Raw genomic sequence first — 14,490 nt, forward strand, 5'->3', positions numbered from 1 at the left:
AAGGGGGGCTCTGCATGGAATGTGGCTGTCACCTGGTCCTCAGCGCAGCCGCTTATTCCAGCAGTCACACAAGGATTAGAAGGATGTGCTTCCCCCCAGCCCGTACCCTAAACATTAGCTTTGGAAAAGCGGGCTGGCATCCCGTGGGGTCTCTAACAGGGCGGGGAGGGGGAAGGATGAAAATATCGGCAGCACACAGTTTCTGAAAACGCGACAAGCAGAAATAAACAAAAAATCAATGGCGCTGGGGGCGGGGACAGAACACAGGGATTGCAGCTCCGGCCTTGCCCCTGCTGATCCGGGTTCCATCGCCAGCACTGCATGGTCCCTCAGTGTGGCCGGGACTGAGCCCCAAACAGAATCTAGAGCAGCCCCTGGGTACTGTGGGGGGTGCCTTCGAGACAAACAAAAAATTGAAGATCAACCCTGAGGAGGCTCAGCATGAGGCCCGCGACTGTGTCTCCACGAGACCTCCCGGAAGAAAGACTGGAACACAAATGAAAAGACAAAAGCAATTGGACCACGGTCCACAGGTGCCTCTGGCGATACTCACTGGGGTTGCACCTCCGGGGAATGACAGATCACAGGTGGGAAAGTGTTCAGAGTTCCTGCTTTGGGGGTGTGGGGTGAGGGGGACTGAAAGGACACAAGAGCATGGGGGAGCAGTGGCCGGGTGAACTGCACCCCAAAACCACAGCTGTTAAGACCATTGCAATCATGTCAGTGGGCATAATCCAATGGGGAAAGAGTGGTGGAGTGATGCCAGAGCCATGGGCATCAGAACCCACTGGGAATATGGCACTAACCTGCACACCAAGCAATCAGAAAGACATCCTGCTGCAGGCTACTGGCAACACAATTTGCACCCACCTCGGCCCTTGCAGGTGCCCTCACCTGGGTGCTGGGGTTCAGTGACCGCAAAGATACGGGGCAGAAACTGGGGTGCAGACCTGCTTCACTGACCTCCCCGCTACCATCCCTGCCATGCCACAGGCCTCACGGGCACCCTGGGAGGTGCGGCGAGCTGAGCCCAGGCTACATCTGTGGGCTCCCTCCTCCAGCTTCCCACTGGTGGCGACCAAGGGACATCCAACCCTCAAGGAAGTGGCAAGAACTGGTAGCCAGGACCCAAGACACAGCTCACTGGGCACTGTGCAAACTTGAGTCCAGGCTGGGTCTGAGCCCGGCTGCCATCACCAGAACCGACCCCTGGGCACCTCTTTTTGTGTCCCTCCAAAGGAGAACTGGCAGTCAAGGAAGGGGGGGGCTCAGAAACTCTGGCATTTCCCTGGCCTAGAGTGGCTGCAGTTGGAGAGCATGTGGACACCCACAGTGCCAGGGAGGTGCCACAGAAGAAAGGGAGCATCCTTCCTGGACCTTGCCAGAAGAAATCCCAGAGCACAGAGCCAGGAGTAAGCACCGAGCACTGCCAGGTGGGGCTTCCCAAAGCAAGAAAAAAAAGTTGCAAAAGAGACCTTGGCAAACAGTAAGCTCTATATAAGCACAGGACTATTGAAGGTTTGCAAATACAACAGGCATGTTAGTGAATGAAACGCACACAGACTCGGCTCTTGGCCTGAGGCTACAGGGAGTAAGGCACGCGTGCCTTCCACGTGGCCCACTGGGTCAGAGCCAAAGAGGGTCCTGCCAGCACCACCAGGGGTCACTCCCGAGCACAGCGCCAGCCAGAGCTCTCGAGCACTGCTAGGTTGGCCCCAACCCCCTTAAAAAAAAGATGGGGATCAGGAGTTCACCGGGAGACTGCCGGGGAGTCAGATGAGGATGGGAGACATTGATCTTGTGTTCCTGTGCCCACAGGGTGGGCTCGGAGGGAGAGAGCCAGGGCTGGGGAGCCTGGTGCCACCCCCCTTGCTCGAGAGCCCCAAGCCGACTCCTAGAGGAATTCACTTTTCTTACAAAGACATATTTCTATTTTATTTCCAAACGCGATTCTTCAGCAAGCAAATAAATACAGTGAGGGCGGGGCTATAAATTAGAGGGGCCCCGCCCAGGGTCCCTTACAGGTCTGTCACCTTGTTTTCCACCAGCGCGGCCACCTGCTGCAGGCGGCAGGCCAGCTGCATCTTCTGGCCCACAGGGTCTTCCTCCAGGGCACCAATGATCTGCAGAGGGGAGGGCGCCCCTGATGACCATCTCTGCCCACAGGGGCACCCTGAGAACCCCCTGGGAAAGCCAGACCCCCTCCCCAGGGGAGGACTTCACCTGGTCATAGTATCTGTGGATGTGGTTGTAAAGGCCCTGCAGTGCCTCCAGGCAGTGGGGTGTAGACGTGTAGTTCTGGGCATGGGGTGGGGGCCACAGTGAGGCATCGACCTGGGCGCCAGATCCCAGCGCCCGCTCCCCTGGACCCCTGGGCCAGCTCACCCCTGAGAGCTCCGCCAGCGCCGAGTTCATCTCCTGGAAGCTCACGGGGGAGCTCTGGCGGATGTCAGCATAGTACCTGAGGGGGAGCACGGTGAGGCACGGCCCGCCCTCGGGCCCCACCATGCCATGGCGACACGTACCTCTCCACCATCTGCTTGTAGCGAGGGATCTCCCGAGCGTACAGCAGCTTGTTCACCGGCGAGTCCTGCTCAGGGGCAGGGGCGCATGAGCGGGGACCCTCCTCCAGCCTTCCGCCCATCCTGCTCGCAGTTCGAGGCTCACCCGGCCCACTTTGTGCTCTGACACGGTGCAGGAGTCGATGAAGGTCTGGGCGATGACGGCGAGGATGGCGTCCGCATTGTCCGACACGCGCACGTCGAAGATGAGCTGGGGGTTCTTCAGCGTGTTCACCCAGAAGCGCAGTAACAGGCTGTGGCAGATGCAGAGCTCAGGGAAGCAGGGCGCCCCGCTCCAACGTCTGTGCTCCCCAGAAGGCCAGGGGATGCCTTTGCCCACCCCCACCCCCAGGTCCTCCAGACACCTGTTGGTCTTCCAGATGTGCAGGGTCTCGGGGTCCTCGATGCCGTGCTTCTCAGCCAGCTCATCCAGGAAATCAAACAGGTACTTGATGGCGATGGGCAGTGGCCGGTTCACACTTAGGATGGCCTGGAACGTGTCGTCGACAAACTTCTGCAGCGTGCCCTGGGAGGGTGGGTGGACACCACCATCAGGGGCCAGCAGGCGGGGACCCGTCCCTCGCCCAGCTCACAGGGCCCGTGTGGGCGCCGCGACACGAACCTTCATGGACAGCAGGCGGGTGAGGTAGATTTCCGGGATGGCCTTGGCCCGTGCACGTTCCCGCTCCCGCTCCCGCAGACTGCTGCGCCGGGCCCGGGCCCCTTCGGACTCCTCAGGGGCCTTGACCAGGTGCCAGACACGCATCCCGCCCTCCTCACCCTCCTCCAGCATGGGAGTGCCTGCAAGCACGGATGGTCACCCTGGCGTGGGAGACCGGGGAGCGCCTCGGCCCTCCCCTGCGCCCTCACTTTCTCCCGGACTCACTCTCCCCTGCCAGGCAGCTGGAGGCCGGGCTCTGTGACACAGTGCCTCCGTTGTGCATCTGGGGTATGAGCCGCACGGTGGCTCCATCCGGGACCTGGCAAAGAGGAGAGCAGAGGCTGGCCACCTCCCTGCCGCCCAGGCGGAGCTGCCCCACCACGGGCCCCGCCCCGCCTCCTACCTTGTAGTGTTGCAGGGTGTTGAGCCTCTTCCAGTGGTTCTGGGTCACTGAGGTCAGGTCCTCGTCTGAAAGGGTCAAGTGACCCGCCACGCCTGAGCGCCACTCTGGGGGACCCGGGGCAGGGAGAGTCAGCTGGCACACAGACAGAGCGGGGCAGCCCCAGGGCTCCGGCAGCTCCACTGCGGGGCGTCTCACCCAGGTCGAGAGCATGCACCGAGGGCCTCTGTGAGAATGGGGTGCCCTTGTAGACCTGCTCCAGCACCTTCTCCTTGACCTGGGTAATGGTGTCTGTGTCGAGTACCCGGGTGGGCACGCGCTGCGCTGTGCTGCTTCCCGCCGAACCAGGCCCCGCCAGCACCACCAGCGTCAGTGGCCGGAAGTCCACATCCTCCCGCAGCAGGCGGCTGTCGTTCAGGGTTCGCTTGGCCTTGCCCGTCACGGCATCCACCGGGCCCTTGTCCACCTGGTACTGGATGGCCCTTAGGAGCAGGTACAGGGGCTCACCAGCTACCTCCTGTAAGCAGGGGGCGCTGGCATAAGCAGGGCGGTCCTGGGCAGCAGGGCTGCTGGCTGGGGAGGTGCCACGGGGCGCACTCACCTTCAGGAAGGCGTAGAGACAGATGGACAGCCAGTTGGTCAGCAGCTTCTCCACCATGGTCTCCGTCCTACAGGTGGCAGGCCTAGTTGGAGGGGCGCCGGGTCTCCCGTGCCCGAGGGCCCCAGTCCAGCCAAGGCTCACCTGCGCAGCATGAGCTTGGGGTTCTTGCGTACACACTGGGCAGCCAGGTCCCCGAGCAGCGTCCTCATGATGTCGGTCAGGTACTCCAGCTTGCCATGCAGCGCCAGGGACAGCAACGAAGCCACGTGGCAGCGGTCGCGCTGGGAGAAGCTGGGCTGCTTCTCCAGCGTGTGGATGAGCTAGGCGCAAGGGCTGCAGCTCACACAGGGCCCACCCTGCCCCCCTCACGGGGCTCCCGCGGCACCGCCCGCCCCGCCGGGCCTCACTGTGAGGAGGAAGAGCTTGCTGTTGAGCAGGTTGGAGAGCTGTGTCAGACCCTGGTGCGCGGGGGCGCGGCGGCCCTCCGGCCCCGGCCCCTCGGCCAAGGGCTGCAGCGCGCAGGCACCGTGACCAGGGAAAAAGGCGCGTTCGGCGTAGGTGCGGTAGTCCAGGAAGGGGATCCCGCTGGCCTCCAGGTCGCTGCTGAGGTCCAGCATCTCCGTCATGAGGTCTGTGGGCGGGAGCCAGCGGGTGTGGGCCGGAGCCTCCTCCCCCGCGCCCCCAGCCCGCTCTGGCCCCCACCTGTGAACTCCTTGCGACACTGATCCCCCACGCCAATCTCCAGGTTCTCCAGCTGCACCAGGACCTTCTGGTAGTCCCGCAGGGCCTGCCTGCTCTTGTGCCTGCGGGCCGGGAACTGGGGATCAGCTACAAGCCACAGGCCCGCGGCAGCCAAGGCGGCAAAGCCAGGATGGCGCTGGCGCGCGGCTCACCTGTACATGAGGGTGAGCAGGAGAACCGCCGCGATCAGGACTGCAGCGCCCAGGCCCAGGCCCACCTGCGCCGCAACGGGAAACGCAGGCCCTGCCGGCTCCGCCTCGTACTGCACAGGGCCCAGGGCCAGCCGCACGTTGCCCATCTGCACCTGGGGCAGGGACGGGGCAGGTTGGAGAGCTGTGTCAGGCCCTGAGCCGAGGCCCTGACGCCCCGCCGCCTCCTCTGCCCACCGTTCTCAGCGCCAGGCCAGGCCTCACCACGAACTGCAGCAGCGCGCCTGATCCATTAGCAGGCTGCGGGACGCGCGCAGGGGGCTCGCAGTACAGGTGGGTGAGTGTCAGGGTCTTCACCAGGCACTCGCCATCCCCGATGTGCACGCGGACCTCCTCCTTGCTGATGCCCAGATTCAGTCCCTCGCCCTGGGAGAGAGCACCGCGGCCGGAGCTGCCACCAGCTGTCTGCGTGGCTGGGCAACAGGGCCAGAGCGGCGAGCTGGCACAGGTTGGCTCACCTCCACGTCCAGGACATTGCCGGGCTTCAGGCGGTAGGGACGGAAAGGCCCGTCACGGCTGAGGGGGGCCAGACGGGGATTGGGCTGGTACAGGAAGGCCTGGCCCCCACTGGCGTTGGCGAAGTCGACATGCACGTTGTCCAGAGTGAAGAAGACCCGCAGGGGGTGTGCGCCATCGGGCACCGCGGGGCTGTGGCACAGGAGGAGACTGGACGAGTTGACGGAGCAGGCGGTGGAGCACTGCAAGGCCAGGCCAGCTGGGATGAGTCCCCTGCCTCGTTCACCCCCGCCGCCCTTGTCATGCCGGGTACCACCTACCTGCAGCTGGCCCCCACCCAGCTCGATACAAGCAGGGGGTGGCTCGGCGGGGCCTGCGCAGCTCCGGCTCGGGTGGGGGTCCCGGGGCCCAGCCACTTCGGCTGGCACCTGCTCCTTAGCCTCCAGCGTCACCGACAGCAGCGGCCGCCGCACCACGTCCAGACCTGTGCCCCTGACTCGGATCAGCCGCCCGCCCCTGCACGGGTCTGCGGTCAGCAGGGTGGCACAGGGCAGCGCCCCCTGGCCCCCCTCCCCTGCCTCCCCACAGCTGTTCCTCACCCCTGGAAGCTAACGCTAGGCTCAGCCGCGGTGAGCTGCGGGTCCTCGGTGTAGTGGAAGGGGCTGGCAGGTAACGTGCGCTGGGCATGGCCAAAGGTCACACGCACCTCAGCTGCTCCCGGGGTGGCCTGGGGCATGGTGTGGCACACAATGGCCTCAGGGCACACCGGTCCCTGGCTGCAGGAAGCGGGAGAGGTTATCTGCACCATCACCTCTGTAGAGTCCATCAGGGACAGCGCACGGCCACTGGCTCCTCTTGCAATCTGATGGTGCTGACAAAAGTCGCCCCCCGCCCCCCGCCCCCACCAGGGGTACACCATGGCCAGCAGCAGGTGGGGACAGGGCCCGTACTCACACGGGACAGGGTTGGCCGCCCACGAAGGCACTAATGTTGCCACCTGTCTGGAGGTGGCGGCCATGGATGGTGAGCTGGGTGCCTCCTGCCCGGGGACCCCGTTGGGGGCTCAGGCTCAGCAGGATGGGGTCCTGAGGAATAGGGCAGGCTGGGGTGGGCACCCGCAGATCTCGCACCCAGCTCTGCAGCCCCCTGCTCCTCCCACCCACTTCTCCACAAGGGGGCACTCTTCTCGTCTCAGGTCTCTGCCAGGCCAGCAAGGCAGCCCCTTTCAACTGTCCCCCGCGGCCCCAGTCCCCCGTCACACAGCCCCAGCCATCACTGTCACAGCCCAGACCTCCAAGTGTGCCCTGCTGGCCCTCCTTTAAACTCTGCCCGCACTCACCTGGTAGGTGAAATGCTGCGTGGAGACGCTTGGGGGTCGGCTCGGAATGGCCACAAGGACGGGTCCTGCAGTGCCGTTGGGGGCGGGGGATGTGACACACACAATCCTGGAGCAGAGCACAGCAGCTGTTGGCCCCTGGGGGAGCCAGGCGCCAACCCCAGCCGTAGCCTGGGCGCCCCACGCTGGGCCAGTGGTGCTCACCGTGCGGAGGTGCGGTAGAGAGAGGCATCAGGGCTGCAGGGCCGGCCGGCCACACTCACCGCGTCCTGCACGTCAGCGAAGCTCCGGCCCAGGTCGGAGCCCAGGATGGTCAGGGCCAAGCCGCCCTCTGGGGGGCCTGTCAGGGGCTCCACCTGCAGCAGGGAAGAAAGGCGGTGGAGACCCCCCGCACACGCAGAGGCCAGGAGGGAGAGGCAGTCAGGGCACTCACCATGTAGATGCTGGGCTGGGGACAAAGGGGCTCCACGGCGTCGGGCGGACACAGGGGCCCGTAGCGGCAGGCGGGGGAGCCATGGCTGCACCACTGGCAGCCCAGGCTCGAGGGCGCCGCCTGGCAGTGACTGCAGTCGGGGCGGCCCACGGAGCAGTCATACAGGGTCACTGGGGAAAGCCGCACAGACCCGTGAGGCTCCTCCCACCAGCCCGCCCCCAACCCCCGCACCCAGTCCGCCCCTCACCGTGAAGACTGTGGGCATTGTCCAGCCGCTGGCCCTCGCCCCGGGTCACGTAGATGGGCACCAGGAGCTCCCTCTGGGCCATGAAGGGGTGGAGCTGGATGGGATGGGAGGGGGTCAGGCTGGCTCCAAGCCGGACACCCCTGACCCCTGCTCCCAGAATGGGCCCCGTTGTTCTGGGAATGAATGATGGCAGGAGTGAGAGTGTGAATGCCGAGGGACTGCCCACCTGCTGGGCCTGGCAGGAGATGAGGCCTGTGTCCCCAGCCCCCTCCTCCAGGGAGGCAGTCAGTCTCCGCAGTTCCCCCGGCAGCTGCAGCCAGCAGTGGTAGGGTGCAGGCAGGCCCTGCAGGGAGGCGTTGTGAGGACCCACCTCTGTTCGCACCCCCCCACACACACACCCCGCCTCCCACGGCTGCTCACTCGGAAGAGTCGAAGGTTCCGCACGCGTAGGGCCAAACGGTTCTCCCAACCCACGGGTACCAGGAGTGGCCCTGCCAGGCCCTCCACCTGCGGGCAAGCCGCAGGGCCCCGCAGTGGGACATCCACCTGGAGAAAAGAGACTCCTCTGTCCTTCGAAAGCATGGGTGCCGGCCCAGGGGCAAGCAGACACCGCGCGGGGGGAGCCACTCACCTCCTGAGAGCTGTATATGGTCACCTCCGCCTCCGGGCACTGCTCCCCAGACACGCATCGGCTGCTCTGGGGGCACCAGTGGCAGCTCCATATGCTACCCACACACGCCCGGCACCTGGGGGCAGGGAGCTGCTCAGGGGGCGGTCCGGGGCCCCCACCCACCCCTGCCCCCAGCCACGGCACTCACGGGGCAGCGGCCTCCAATGCTGCCACAGCACTGCAGTCGTAGAAGGAGAAATTGGTGGTGGCCACAGCTACATCCTCAAACATCAGGGCCAGGGGCAATGTGACGTGGTCTGGAAAGGGCAGGTCGGGTCAGGTGGCTGCTGCCCTGCTCATCTATGCCTCGCCCAACCAGCTGGGGCCCACCTGCGCCTGCAGGGTTGGGTGGCAGCTGGTCCGGCGGAGGGGCGAGGCAGGCCACACGGGGCCCTTCGACGTGTGCGAGGCTTTCGTACTCTCCGAAGGCACAATGGAAATACTCATCAGTCACCAGTGCAGGCAGCCGGGCCACAAACAAGGTGATCTGGGGGCGAGGAGGTGGGCTGAGTGGGGAGGCAGGGAGGAGGACCCCCCCCCCCAGCCGCCCCCAGGGATGCCTCACCTGGCCCTGCTCCTGGCGGGGGCGGTGGGCGGGCTGGAGGCCCTGGATGTGCGGGCAGCCGCCCTCCTGCTCCCGGCTCCATAGCCACTGCTGGGGCTGCGCGGCCCGCCTGCACTGCTCTCTGCGGGTGCACCTGCAGGCAGGGACCCCGGCAGCCAGGAGCTGAGGAGGACAGCCCCGCGGGAGAGCCGTGGGCAGGAGCGGGCAGTGCAGCTGCTCACCTGCCCTGGAGGACACACCAGCCGCAGAGCGGGTCCCGGGCCTGCAGGCAGCTGGTGCAGTTGGCGAAATGGGGGCAGGCGGCCACCAGGATGCGATCTACCTGCGCAGTGGCCGGGGACAGAGGCGGTGTGTGCGGGCCCCTGCACAGCACGGTCTGCACCCCTCCCGGGACAGTGCTCACCTGCTGGGCTGTCAGCACATAGAGGTGGTGGCCACTGGCGTCCAGAAGCAGGTCAGGGCTGATGGCCGAGCCCGGAGGTCCCACTTGCTGGGAGTGGTACACCTGGGCCTCGGAGCCATTGAGGAAGGCCTGGGGGCCCAGGGACAAGCTGCGTCTCCTGGGACCCGGCACCCTTCCTGCCTAGCCACTGTCAGGTTCCCAACAACGATGGCAGGGCCCAAGCAGCGGGCACACAGCTTCACCTTATGCAACTGGCCTTGGACGTCCCCCAAGAAGACGATGGTGTGTCCGTCCGCCTGAAGGGCTGCCACTGCGCTGATGGGCTGGTCCAGCTGCAGCACCGGCTCCGCCTCCAGGGGCTGGCGGCCCGCAATGGGGCTGGGGGTGTGCTCATCGCCACAGGGGTATGACTCAGGGGAGTCCTGGGCCGGGGAGAGAGGTGGGACTGAGGGGAGCCCTGGCGCAGGGGACAGAGTACTCAGATGCTGTGACATGGTCACGGGTGGGTGTCCCACAAGAGGGTCTGGCCACCTGCAACCCGGAAACAGGGCTGGAAACGAGGTCCCAGGGGCCACTGACCTCGGGCAGGGTGACGCAGCGCGACGTGACGCCGTATTCCACAGCCGCCTCCTCCTCGCCACTGGGGCCCCGGCCAGCCGCGGTGTAGCAGAGGCGCCGGGCCCGCTCCATGTGTGCCTCCAGCTCGGCCAGGGGGAAGGCACATAGCGCCGCCTGGGTCCCTGGCAGGCTGGAGGCGAATGCCCCCAGCAGCATGCCCGGGGCCAGGAAGGCCGCCTGGATGAGACCCTGGCCCCGGCAGTTGAGGGGCACCTCCACATAGGAGTAGAGGTTGGGGTCCCCCAGGCAGACACGTGCCACGTACGAGCGGTATTCTGCCTGCGCCCGGGCCCCGCGGCGCCGGAAGATGAAGTAGGCGGCGTGGGCATCGGCCAAGGCGGCCACGTAGCTGCTGTTGTAGTCGGAGAAGTCGCCCACCACCAGGCGGCCCAGGCCTTCACTGGAGAAGGGCTGCGGGCCTGTCAGCTGGCGCACTGTCAAGGGCGGCACTCCCCCCGACAGCTTGCCCGCCAGGCCTCGGGCCACCAGCAGGAGGTCCCGGCCCTGTGCAGCCACCACCAGACCCACCGTGGTCACGCCGGGGCTGTTGGCGGCTACGAACTGCCCGTCGCCGGGGTCCTCGGCCTGGTACAGCACGGTGGCCACGTCGCCCAGGCGCCGCTTCTCACACACGCCCTGCCGCACCTGTCCACAGGCCACCAGCTCTCGGGCCCCGCTGATCACTAGCAGCAGCTGGGTGGGGTTGTCGGTGAGCCGCGCCTGTGGGCACTCTGCCAGCTCTCGGAAAGGCACGCAGTCGGGACTGTCGACGACGGGTCCCGTCACGGCCTCGGCCTGCAGCTGCAGCTCGGCGTCCAGCTGGAACAGGCGGTTCACCGCCCCCACGTACAGCGTGCCCCCCGGCGCCAGCGCCAAGCGGTTCAAGGTGGTGTTGGGCGCGAGGAAGCGATGGGCCCAGGCCAGGGGCGGCGGCACACCAAGCAGCAGCAGGGCGACCAGGAGGTGGGCGCCCGGTGGTGGCCAGAGAGCCATGCTGGGAACCTGGAGGACAACCTGCGGGGGGGGGGGGGGTCGGAGCTGGAGGGAAGGCTGGGGGTGCCCGGGGGGCAGGTGGGAGTCCAGGAAGGCGAGGCGCTCAAGAGGGAAGAAACAGAAGCAAGGCAGAGGCAGGGCAGGGGTGAGGGCTGCGTGGAGGGCCGCAGAGAGAAGCAGAGGGTGGAGGACACAGAGGGTGACCCGGGGTGGGCAGAGGGCCGGGAAGCACGTGCAGGCGCACGTGCTCAAAGGAAAGGATTTCTTTAATGGACTTCACTGCATCTCCATTGTCAGTGCGGGGAATTCTGAAAAGCCCCCAGAACACACGCTAGGCAGAGGGGAGATGCGAGAGGGGAGGGCAAGCCCCCTGAGGAGGCCCGGGAGAAAGGCTGCCAGGTTCCCCCAAAGACGACCAACGTGGGCTTTGAACCAGGGTGCAGGGCATGTCCCCACCTCTCCCCCCGAGGGCCAGGAGGACCCCGACTAAGCTAGGGAGCGGCTGCGGACAGAGCTGGGCGCCAGCCAGAGTGGAGGTACGGAAGGGGTGCTCAGAAATAGCACAGTGAAGGGGACGGCGAGGACAGAGGGCCAAGGAGGTGCGAAGGTTCAAGACCCCGGAATGTCGTGACGCCCAGCCAGCAGCAGCTGCCGCATCCTCCTTCCCCATCAGCTACTTGGGAGGCCCCACAGGGACACACACCCACACCCAGCCCTCACCCACCATGGGACCCCTCGGCCTTTCCACCGGCCTGACACCGGAGCCCAGTTGAGGGGCCAGAAGCCAGCCTGTGTGGAGCTGGCTGTCACCGGACCCTCTTATCACAGGCCCCAGACAGGAAGGGCCACTTCCTCTGGCCGCTATCGGCGCTGGGGTGGCACGTGCGGACAGGGGCCAGGCCCAGGGTGCCCATGCCAGCCCGGTACTCGGGACCCAGACACTTACCGGCTCAGCAGCCCAAGGACAGTGGTGACAGGGCTCGGGGGGCTGTGGGGGGCATTGTCCTGAGTGGGAGGGAGAGAGTGAAGCCCCATTCACACTGGCAGGGGGGGCGGTGGGGGCAAGGGCTGGTGGCCCGGCTCCGTCACAGCTGGCAGCTTTGTCAATAGTGGCCAGGCCAAGGGCGCCCTGCCCCCACCCCAACAATGCCCCCTCTGTCCAGAGGCCCTGGCCAGGGAGCCACTTTATGGTGTTCTGGCCCCACTCGGGCTCCTGGTCACTCTGCACCCCCAGGAGACACCGCTGTCTGGGGAGGGGTCACACGGGGCTCCCTCCAGACAGCCAAGGAGCTCCACACCACCCAGGTCCCCTGGAAGGGCACGGTAAGCCGCGGAACCCCTGGGGGGTCGGGGTGCCGAGCCCCTGCATGCCAACCTCAGCCTCAGTGCCCGCTCAAGTGCCAGTCTGGCCCTCAATGCCCGCCTTTGTCCGCTCTGGGGGCAGGGGACACGCTGACAAAGGCGGCCCATCCAGGAACCCCCTCCCCGCCCCCTCCCCACCCCAAAGACTGGCTACAGAACCAGCGACCCGGCTGTCCCTGTCCACCCCGCCCCTAGCACTGGCAAAGTGGTGCCAGGGACAGCGTGGTGGCAGCGGGCCGTGCCAGCAGAGGCGGCTGAGGCAGTGGGGGGCATAGCAATGGTTGGGGGCACGGCCCCAGGAGCCCAGCCAGAAGGTTCAGCCTGCCCACTGATGTCCTGATGTCCTGTGCCCTCTCCCTTGCTCCCCCACCCGGTGGGAGGGGGGAGGGGGGAACCCGCGCCCCCTCCATGCCAGCAGCTGGCGCCCCGGCCACCGTCATGGGGCACCATCCGCGCGGGGTCCTGCCCCAAGTCCTCCCAGGTGGCACGCCACAGCAGTATGGGCTTCAGGGCGAGGTGGCAGCAGTGATGGTGCGGCTGGCTGCCATCTGGCTGGGCCGGTTGGGTGGCTGTGGGGGTGGGGTGCCGGCAGGCGGCCTCCTTCCCCCCAACTGTCCCGCCATTTCTGGCTCTCCCAATTGGGGGTGAAGCCCTCAATTCCACCCCCCAGCTCTGGGCTTCGACGGGGTGTCTGAGGGCCGTCGTGGTGGCTCGGGGGTCCATGCTCCACCCTGTCTACTGCGCCCAAGGGACCCGTGGCCTCCCCCCAGGCCCCAGCACAGCCTGCAGCAGCTCACCCTGACCTAGTGACCCCTGCACCGCGTGCCCACGCCAGCCCCCGCTCCTGCCTACCTGGCTGGGTCACCGCAGGGGCCAAGGAGCAGCTGGCGGTGCCAGGAGTGTGTCCCTGAAGAGCCCAGAGCCCCAGCCTCCCTCCCCACAATGCAATCGTGCCCAGCCCGACACATCCCCGGCCCGGCCCGTTGCCCAGCCCCTCCCCGCCCTCCCTTTTACCCGACGGTGCCGGCCGGGGCGCTGCTGCCCTCTGCTGGCCACAGCAAGGATGGCGGGGGCTGGCCCCGGGGCCACCTGGCTGGAGCAGGTGAGGAGAGCAGCGCTGTCCCCAGGCATCTTCAGAAACACGCCCGCTGCCACGAGCGCAGAGTGGGGCAAGGCACCAAGGAGGGGAGAGTCAGGCAGAGGATGAGGGCTGTGGGCAGTTTCTGCCAACACAGTCCACGCTTCTGTTGCCTGGAAACCCCAGCAGTCCTTGCGGTGACTGAAGAGGGAGATCACCGATCCCCCGCATCTCAGTGGGGACACTGAGACTCGAAGGTGGCGCAGGAAATGGCTCCAGTCATTGGGCTGCTGAGCAGCGAGTCCAACTCAGTCCTGGCTCCCTGACCTCCCCCCCCCACACACCCACTGCTTCAGCATCTCTCGGCAGCCAGGCTGGAGAACTGAGACGCCCCTCTTAAGGCCCACAATTTTGGGCGAAGTGCCCGAGGCAGGAGGTCCCAGGTTCTTTCTAGGAGCACCCCCCACGAGCAGGGTGCAGATACGGGACTGAGAACTCCCTGGAAGGGAGAGCGGGCTCATCGGGGTGGGGGCAGAGATCAAAAGAGGTGGGGACTGCGGGCTGGTTCTCCATACCAAAGCCAACTGGTATACCAATCCTCCACCCTTAGCCACAGAGGTCATGGGTGGCACCGGAAGGACACAGGACCACTTCCACTGCCCTCCCCAGCGGGCAAAGACCATGTCCCTAGGCAGCACAGTTTTGTGAGAAGTGGGTGCGCACCTGTCTGAATTGAGGAGTGCCTGTGGCCCCGCTGAGCCCCTTTTCCATCTCCGCCAGATGCCACTGCAGGACTGGGCTGAACCAAGCGCTGTTGTTGGGGGTCCAGGGTGAGCCCAGCTCTCGGGCCTCAGGGGGTTGGTCAACAGGTTTGCTGGGGCATGGCCTGCCGTGCTCTGAGCAGGAAGCACCGACTTTCTTTTCACCCCTCCTGAGGTCATGTCATTGCCGTTTTTCAAGGCAGGCTCTTTTCTTTGCTATTTGCAGGGAGAATTTCTGTCCTTGCCACTGCCCTGGGCCTGGGTGCCTTCTCCCTGCCTGGGACTGGTCTTCTCAGCTGGTGATACTGTTTGATGAACACATCTGAATTGGACTGTCGCCCGTGAATCAGACATCCTTGTAGTTTGCCATCTTTGTTTTGTTTAAGAATCCTACC

At 65.9% G+C, this 14,490-nt stretch overlaps 1 protein-coding gene across 3 annotated transcripts; it reads right to left on the reverse strand.

Moving 5' to 3' along the window:
- Positions 1 to 1,908: 1,908 nt before the first annotated feature.
- Positions 1,909 to 13,226, reverse strand: PLXNB3 (plexin B3). 3 transcript variants are annotated; one of them, XM_056108675.1, is made up of 36 exons: positions 13,109 to 13,215; positions 11,841 to 11,899; positions 9,863 to 10,915; positions 9,526 to 9,705; positions 9,284 to 9,412; positions 9,102 to 9,202; positions 8,881 to 9,013; positions 8,646 to 8,802; positions 8,464 to 8,572; positions 8,277 to 8,391; positions 8,066 to 8,191; positions 7,872 to 7,988; positions 7,646 to 7,739; positions 7,399 to 7,568; positions 7,170 to 7,321; positions 6,969 to 7,074; positions 6,584 to 6,714; positions 6,229 to 6,405; positions 5,950 to 6,145; positions 5,632 to 5,871; positions 5,378 to 5,539; positions 5,117 to 5,268; positions 4,926 to 5,026; positions 4,631 to 4,854; positions 4,365 to 4,543; positions 4,224 to 4,290; positions 3,821 to 4,139; positions 3,626 to 3,729; positions 3,448 to 3,541; positions 3,184 to 3,362; positions 2,927 to 3,087; positions 2,668 to 2,815; positions 2,526 to 2,590; positions 2,386 to 2,461; positions 2,224 to 2,298; positions 1,909 to 2,123 (listed from the first exon to the last, which is right to left on the reverse strand). In XM_056108675.1, exons 3-36 carry the CDS (start codon positions 10,892 to 10,894, stop codon positions 2,019 to 2,021), a joined length of 5,676 nt encoding a protein of 1,891 aa, XP_055964650.1. In that variant the 5' UTR covers positions 10,895 to 10,915; positions 11,841 to 11,899; positions 13,109 to 13,215; the 3' UTR covers positions 1,909 to 2,018. The 3 variants fall into 3 exon arrangements, with proteins under 3 accessions (XP_055964650.1, XP_055964651.1, XP_055964652.1); XM_056108676.1 differs by having other exon boundaries at positions 11,841 to 11,882; positions 13,109 to 13,207; XM_056108677.1 differs by lacking the exon at positions 11,841 to 11,899 and having other exon boundaries at positions 13,109 to 13,226.
- Between the last annotated feature and the right edge of the window lie 1,264 nt (positions 13,227 to 14,490).

Source organism: Sorex fumeus, unplaced genomic scaffold, assembly GCF_029834395.1.
Source record: "Sorex fumeus unplaced genomic scaffold, SorFum_2.1 ptg000232l, whole genome shotgun sequence".
Taxonomy (NCBI): Eukaryota; Metazoa; Chordata; class Mammalia; order Eulipotyphla; family Soricidae; genus Sorex; species Sorex fumeus.

Excerpts from the sequence above, each read along its gene's own strand:
- PLXNB3 (XM_056108677.1), bottom strand. The coding sequence starts at position 10,894 with ATGGCTCTCTGGCCACCACCGGGCGCCCACCTCCTGGTCGCCCTGCTG. Across the intron at positions 8,192-8,276 it reads CCATATACAGCTCTCAGGAG|GTGGATGTCCCACTGCGGGG; the intron begins GTGAGTGGCTCC and ends TCTTTTCTCCAG. Across the intron at positions 7,740-7,871 it reads TCTCCTGCCAGGCCCAGCAG|CTCCACCCCTTCATGGCCCA; the intron begins GTGGGCAGTCCC and ends CATCCCATCCAG.